The 8344-nt window shown below is 42.9% G+C and overlaps 1 protein-coding gene across 3 annotated transcripts in view; it reads right to left on the minus strand.

Annotated features, from left to right (window-relative positions):
- The window catches only part of Pdlim3 (PDZ and LIM domain 3), a 31554-nt gene extending 23476 nt beyond the window's left edge, over positions 1 to 8078 (minus strand). For all 3 annotated transcript variants that reach the window (XM_021170250.3, XM_029480940.2, XM_021170251.2), the window contains exon 1: positions 7887 to 8078. In XM_021170250.3, coding sequence (XP_021025909.1) covers positions 7887 to 7979 — 93 coding nt within the window. In that variant the 5' untranslated portion in view covers positions 7980 to 8078. The remainder of the gene's footprint in view (positions 1 to 7886) is intronic.
- Positions 8079 to 8344: the final 266 nt, after the last annotated feature.

Raw genomic sequence — 8344 nt, forward strand, 5'->3', positions numbered from 1 at the left:
AGCAAGTGCTCTTTCTACCGAGTCATTTTCCCAGCCCAGTTTATGTTTACTATTGCGAACTTACCATTTTTATATTTGGAAACTGGAAATTGTAAATCAGAATTACTCATGAGTCTTATTTTAAACCTCAAATTGCTCCAGGAATAAGCTCTAGTGTTCCTAATACTTTATTCCAGGGTTAATAGTCAATTTGCTGTTTTTAATTTGCTTATTCTGTTCTGCTCTGAGCCCCTGGAGAGAAAGTTCATGTAGATAAATGATATCTTCAAAAGCAGTAAGATCTCATGTATCATAGGTCTCCAGAACTATGGCTAGATTGTTCATTGCACTTGGTTGGTTTCTGTGTCATGAAGATTTCCTAGTGGGAACAGTTGCTGGAAGCTTGGTGAGGAAACTGGGCTCATTACATCTTAGCCTTTGGGAGCTGCTTCTTAGCTACTTTTATCTAGACGTTCTCTTGGATTCAGGACTGTTAGAACAAAGTTTCCATCCCCAATGGCCTTGGTAGGGGTAAAAAGAATCCTAATTGTTTAATATTCTTTCAATATAGAATATGCAGGGCAGTACTTTCTATTTTTAAGCTTCTAAGGACAGAGTGCTTCCTTTGGGTTAAAACATTAAATGAGGCTTAGTGTGTCTGTTTGTGTGGCCCCTCTCAGGTTTGATGACACAGTTGGATGGACTCCAGTCCTGATCTGGAAGTGTTTGACTCTTTTTTTTCTGTTTTAACTTTGGTTATGATGAATGGAAAATAGAGCTGTGTGCATATGTGTGTGTGTGTTTGTATTTGTGCACTGTGCTGCTGGGTGGGTTAAATGCCTATACACATTTTAAGCAGATCTTAAATGTTGAACAAGTAATAAATATTGACTTTGTATATTGAGCAGACTTCAAAGATCAAAATCAAACATTTTAGTTATTAGAAGGCACTACATTTTATTAACAGTAATTCTGAAAGTTAAGGACTCCATCTTATCTTTCTACAAAATGCTACATTTTCAAAACTGTTTTCATTTTTCTCGGTGATGCACTGTGATAGGTTGAGCAGAAAGGACTGTTCTGTGTTGACGAGAAAGAGACCTAAGTAAGCCAGAGCTTCCTGCTGAGCTGAGAGCAGCTACGGGACCATGTCACTGGGCTTTTCAGAAGCTGGTCTGGGTAGCTTTAACTCTCATCTTGACACAGAGTAGAGTCACCTGAAAGGACAGCCTCACCAGAGGGATTGCCTAGATGCCCCTGTGGGCATGTCTGTAGGGGATTGTCTTAACTGTTGATTGACATAGGAAGGCCCAGTCATCAGCAGCAGTATCATCTCTAGGCAGGTGGTCCTGAGATGAATAGGTAAACTAGGACAATCGTTTCCAGCTGACAAACAGCTTCCAACACAGTTCCTGTTGTGTGTCTTGGCTGTGAAATGAGTACACAGTGCTGTGTGACATAGGACAAAGGCCCGCCTTGGGTTCCTTTTCTCTTCCTTCATTGATAAGTATAACCTGGGATTGTAAGCTGAAACAAACAAAGCCCCTTTCCTCTACATTGCTTTTCGTCAGGGTGTTGTATCACAGCAACACAAAGGAAAACAGGACAGAAGTCAGCTAGGGAGTGTCGCTAATGATGGAGAGAACCCACTTATGACTTTGCTTTCACCATGGTCCTTACTGCTTTTAATCCTCCACAGATGAATGGACCAGGTACAAAAGGGAGAGAGAGAGAGGAGGAGACATAGAATGCTTTTAATCCTTCCTAGTTTTCTAGTTCAGGAGGCTGGTGATTAGAATGACTAGCGACTAAAATGCCTGTTGACGTGACTTTGTTTTTCTAAGTTGTACCTTTCACTGAGGTAGAAGAATCCACTATTCATGACTAATTTATACTGCTGATTTGTTTTAATGCTCTACTATTATATTATTACTTTGGATTTTACAGTGTGCCCACAGTCTTTTATTACTATGCCTTCTCCAGTTGAGAGAACAGGGAGGTGAGATGAAGCATAGGGTTTTAAAATGAATTATTTTGTATTTGTGGTCATTCATGTCTTAACTATTAAAGTTACCAGAGAGATAACTAGCCATAGCCCTGCAGTCAATCAACCCAGCACTGTGATTTTAAACTTTCCTCTTACAAGAACCATCTGGGGTCCTTGTTAGCCATAAAGATGTCCGAAATTAGACGTCAGGAATCAAGACTAAAAGTCAATAGGAAAGGACCCAAGAACTGTGTTATTTGCAGACACCTTAGATGATTTTGGCTCTTCATGTTAACCTATTTCGTTGTTCCTCATTCCCTACCAAATGATCTCTGAAAGCCTTGCCAGGCATATAAATCTCTCTAGGAGCTGGGTACTACGGAAGTTTCATTTATACAAAATGTCCTCTTGATCCTGAGCATACGTGTTTTTGAAGAGGGCAGCAAGATTCTAACGTGTAGACTGGGATGAAAACCATCATGTTACTGTCATGATAGTATTATTATTGGGGCTTTTTTTTTATCTTGCTCAATTCTTAAGACAATCTTGCAAACACATGACTGCTATTTCAGTGTGAGAAAATCGATGCTCAGAAATCGTAAGATGAGGTTATTTATTCTGTGAGAAAATCTGAAATTCCTATTGAAGCTGTTTCACAGGCTCATCCATTGCTCTGTGCAGCCTCCCTGTGGGTAATCTCTCCACTCCCGTCCCTCCTGCTATCTCTCACACCATACTTTGCTTCTGAAGTTTTGGACCATTTTGTCACGGTAGCTTATGTGCATGCATGTCCCTTCTTCCACCGATATGTGTGCTTCTCAGAGGGGAGAGGTCTATCCTCATTATAATCATTGTCCCTCAGTGCCTTTCACTTAACAGGATATTTTGTAATCAATATTATGAACATATGAACCAGTGCTTCTCTGTAGACACTGCCATTGCTAGCATAAAATTGCACAGGGTTTTATTCTATTTGCCGTTGCTTTATCCTAGGACAAGTGTGTGTCAACTATTTGTGTGTGTGTGTGTGTGTGAGAGACTCTCTCTCTCTCTCTCTCACACACACACACACACACACACACACAGAGAGAGAGAGAAGAAGCAAGCATTGAAAATGCATTGGCAAGGTCTGAGTTGGTCCTCAGGTCTAACTCAGCCACACTGACACTGAAGTTCCCCAAGTTGAAGGAAGCAAGGATAAAACGGGGTGGGTGTGGGGATGGGGAAGACTTACTGGCCTCCACAGAGATTCAGCACCCAAGTTTCCGCTGCATTCCATATTGGAGCTTTACAAATGTCAACAATTTGTGTCCTCTGTGAGAGCAAACCCACTTCCTGGTTGGTCAAGAAACTTCCAGAAGAACCCTTAGGACCTTCTTCCAGAACAAAACAAAACAAAACAAAACAAAACCACTCCCCAAACAAAAAATCAACCAACCAACCAACCAACCGAACACCACTCCAAAACGAAAGACGCTCAGGTAGAGATGTGAGCCTCAAACATTGTTCTGTGAAATACTGTGTTGGAAGTATGCATCGTCTATGAGTTTGCGTCATTATGTGTCAGGCTTGTGCCATGTGTCAGGCTATCTAACATGCCTATAGAGGAAACAGAAGGTTACCTAGGCTGGAACCAGTGTAACCTCAGACCTCAAACCTTGGCTCTGTGACTACCTCCATCAGCCAGACCCCACTTCCTAAAAGCTGCGCAGCCTCGAACAGACCCCAAGACTGAGTGTTCGGAACACAATGCAGTGGGCGGCACTTCAGACTTGAACTGTAATGTAACACTCTCTCTTAAACCAAGTGTCCCAAGCCTACATTTTTTTATCTTACACAAAATGTAGTGCAGAGGTTGTCTAGAAAATCTTGGGTCTGGTAGTTTATTTTTCTGCCTTTTGATGTGTGTGTGCATGTGTTTCTTCAAATTATACTAAACTTTATTCCACTGATTAGTGGGTTTGTGAATAACTATGGGACAGAAACTCTTTGTGGTAACTCTGTGAACGGCAGTTTCAGTAGATGGCGTGGGTAACATATGTTGCCTTAAAGCAGGAGAACACAGGAGACAGACAGTTCAGCAGCCTGGAACCCTGATTTTGGATATGTATGCTCCTCCAGTGATACTGCGTTAGCCTAGTTTCTTTGCCTGTAGATTATACACACGCACCCCACTCCTAACAGTGTATTTAACAACCTTAGAACCCTCTAGAAAACTGTGTTTTCTAGCAAACTCTTAGGAGATTTTCTATTTACTATCTTATGTCTATGTGTAATTGATTATGCATACAATTAAAACCAGCTGCATTGTGGGAACGGCATGTGCAGCCATAAGATAAGCACATATCCTAATCTATCAGTCAATATAGAGAACTACCTAAACCCTATGACCCTTGGTAACTGACTCTCTCCTCTTCAAAATCCTATATAAAAGGCCCAGCCCAGTGATCAGGGCCCTTGAGTGGTCTCACTCATAAGGCTCCTTGGCAGCTTTGACAGTGTCTCCCTCTCTGAGCTGTACTCAGAATAAAGCAATCTCGATACTCTTGCAAGTCTATGGGAGCCGTTATTTTCAGTTCTTTGGATTTGAGGCCTAAGCTTCGGCAGCCTTGGCTCAGACCCTACCCACCAGTAGCCCTCCCACAAGCTCTGGCTGCAGCTCCATTGTCTCCTAAGGAGCAGGTGCTTACGATGTGCAAGCTCCTTGACTTAGCATGAGGTTATATCCAAAGCAACTGCAACCTCTTTATGCAGCTGAAGACACCTAAAATCAACCAACATTGAATATACCACACCTGCAGAACGTCCTGTTGTAGAGCAGTGCAATACACTGTAGAGGCTCACGGTTGCTCTGACGATCGGTTTGGCACTGACCATGGCCTTTTACTACTGTCCAGCATCAAGACAGAGTAGCACACTGTCAGTGGCTAGCACAGGCAGAGACGGAAAACTCTTAAGTATGGTCTGACTTGAAGGTGTCACTTTCAAACCATTATAAAGTGGCAGTGTCATGAACCAAGGGCCCTGCACAGTCTGCATTGATACAGCACAGGACAGGCAGGGGTCTGATCTAGCTTGTATGAGGACCAAAACAAACTTAGACGGCTTGAGAAAATGGATGGAACTTCTTATAATGGAAAGTATGGCATACTTCAGTTCTTTGTGTCCTTAACAAAACAGACAGTTACCTTTTTTTGTGGGGTGAGTATTTTGAGAGCACAATCTACTTATTTATGGCAATAAAGTTATGTAAAAGGTGAGCAACTTAGTCATTTGTATTATAGCTATATTTATTTTATAACATATGTGATATACCAGGTGCTGCTATGTGTTAAACAGTTTCCGACATAAAAGGTTCCTGCCCTCGGGGAGCAAGTGATGGAGTCAGATATGCTTAAGTATCTTGGGTATAGACAAGATAATAAGAGAGGATAGGCAGAAAGCTATGTATGATTATGCAATGGATGAAGTGACCATCATTAGAGGATTAGAGGAGGGCTAGGTTTTCATGGGCAGAGTGGACCACGGGGTAGGGCTGGAGAGAAGAATTCTGGGAGAGAGTGGTGTGTATCAGAAGCACAGCCATGCCAAGGAGATCATAAACAGCCCCGAGCTGTGGCATCACTGTCCTTGTATGGAGTGAGAAGAGGAACAGGAGAGGCAGGGAAGAAAAGAAGTCAGAACAGAGAGTTAAACAGCCATGCAGAAGAGCCCACCTTCTGTTCTCTAGAAGCTAGTGATGTCACTGAAGGATGCTTAATGGGAAGAATGGACAGCCCACTGCGCCTTTCAAAGGCGGATGGTAAGAATATGCAGGGTGACTTGGAGACTGTAGGCAGGCTTCTGGGCAGGAAGTTATGATATCTTGAATAAAGGCAGCAGCCCGAAGAACAGCGCCACTGACAAATTGGATGTCACTGGGGACAGTGAGGGACGTTTTTCTCATGCGTAGACTGAAGTAATAGAATAATATTAAAATTACAAAATGGAATGACTGCCTAGCAGCAGCAGATACTTTTGACTAACACCTCTGAGTTTTCACCCAGGTGACTTCTCATGTCTCTGTAATTATTATGAACATAATATTCTTAATAAGAATCCACAAAGGCATAAAAGCCCAAGTAAGTGGGCTTGCATTGATTTAACAAGAATTCCTGATATGTATGGCTTTGGGGACAGTAGGGGTGGAACAATTCGGTGGTATCTGTTCCCTAGAAGTTAAAACCATCGAAAAGGTGTATTTTAAATAAATAACATCTGGTTTATTATTGAATCAAGTGCCCACAGTTGTGACACACATTAGCTGAGTTAAAAATCCAAGACAGAATGGCTTTTCAAATAAAAATGTCATGACATCAAATACATTTACATGGTCTTTGTAGTCTGAATGCAGATGTCAGGTTGCACTAAGATAAATCTTGCTTTAAGTGTCAATGATCCCAAGCTTCAAACATGTGACTCATTAGACAGTTATGTTACAGAGTAATAATAAGATAATTCCTTTATAAATTTTCTCCAAGGGTCTTTATGCCATAATTCATTCTTTCGGATTTAATTTAAATATGACGTATTCTTTGTTAGGATTCAAGAGCTTCTGTTACTTAATATGAGCAAGTGGGACCTTATAAACTAAGCATATTTCTTAGCGACAGTGGAAACTGTTTTCTCTGGTAAATCTATAAAAGGAATGGCTTGTCCCACACCATGGAAGCATTTACTGCTTAATTTACTTAAGAGCAGTTCTGGGGGGATGTTTTAATGTCTCATATAAAAACACATGTCAGATGTGTTTACATGTTTTTTGAAAAATGTAAAACAAAGCTTGAGATGAGCCGTTGTATGCAACCCTATGATACACGCTTTGGGATTCTTAAAAAGCTTAGGGCGCCACAAATAATATTAATGTGTGTACAGTGCCCTATTCAAAACCTGTGATTGATCAGGCTATAAAGCATGTATTCATAAAATATAGCATGAGCAGAGAAGCCTACAATAAGAAAACCATAACATTTGGAACATAAAATGATAACATTTAAAAGTTTGTGCCTTCATGTTTCGAATGGCTTGCATGAGTAACTGAAACGATTGCTTTCAAAAGTTGAGGAAGTTATCAACTAGATGCTTAACAATTACTCTAGAAATTTGCTGACAGAAAAGGAACCCTGGGTTTCATTTTTACACCCTCCTTCTTGTTGGGTTCTGCTTAAGATACCCTGGAATCAGGCAGCTTGGTGTTTTGCTACTACAGCCTTCCTTTTCAGAGTCATTAGACTGAGCGGTTGCTCTCTATCAGGTAAACTATAGCCCAGGTTTTCTCTGCAGTTTGAGTTATAGGTAATGCTTCGTCAGCCAAGTTCCAAGCTTTGGAAAAATATTTATCCAAAATGCCTGGAAACGGAGGAATACACATTAGTAATATTTTCCCTGTCTGGCTGATATGAGAGGTTTCAACTTGGCCAGTCCAAGCTGTGCCCTGAGAACAGTACCCTGCTGAAATTCCCATCCAGGCAAGAAAACTGCTCAGATGCAAGTGTAGCGCCACCAAATAACCACTAGAGTGACACCTCTTTCTTGCTCTCCATATCTGATGTGTGTGGGGGGGGGGGGGGGAGCCAAAAGCACCCCTCAGCTCTGGAGCCCTCCTCTGAGCCCAGCACTGCCAGTTGACCTCTCTGGCAAATGTGGCTGGGGACCCAGGAAAAGGGATGCAGAGTTTGTGAGCTGCCTTGATTAAATCTCAGAAAGGCTTTGCATCCTCCAGCTTGTTGCTGAAGTCCAACTGGGAGCCAGAAGCTCAGGCCCCCGCCAGTGCACCATCCTGCCTCCCTCCCTGGGTCTCTTGGTTTCTCTCTTTTAACTCCAGGGCTACTCTCGGATGCCAGGTGACCTGTAGCACAAAATCAGAATGGAAAACACCTACCCTGGTGATGACCAAAGGCTGATTGAAGTCTATGCCCCCAGAGAGTCTGAAGCCCCAGGGCGCAGGACCCGGGAGAACTACGTTCTGGGGCATGGTGCCTTCCCGCGAGTGGGTCCAGCGACGGGTGGCTCGGCAAAGCGCTAGTCTCGGAACCGGACAACCTACTTAGCTCCTGGGGCTGCGACCTAACTGGGAATGCTGTCCGGGAGTTTTATCCCTGCTGCGGAGTGACGTCACTGGCCTCCTCTCTTCCCCGCCCCCTCCCACCAAGGAGAGCTCCAACTTTGGAAGTGAGAGACAGCGCCTGGCCAGAGGCGCTCCCAGCTGGGTGCAGTCGCCCAGACCTCTCCCCGCCCAAGGAGGCTTCGGGTTACAGCTTCCATCATTCCCTTAAGTAACACCTGTCCTCCTGTTTATCGTCTACTTGCTCAGCGGTGCACTTTACTGGGAAGTTAAAA

Source organism: Mus caroli, unplaced genomic scaffold, assembly GCF_978045245.1.
Source record: "Mus caroli unplaced genomic scaffold, Mus_caroli_1 scaffold_10, whole genome shotgun sequence".
In the NCBI taxonomy this organism is placed as follows: domain Eukaryota; kingdom Metazoa; phylum Chordata; class Mammalia; order Rodentia; family Muridae; genus Mus; species Mus caroli.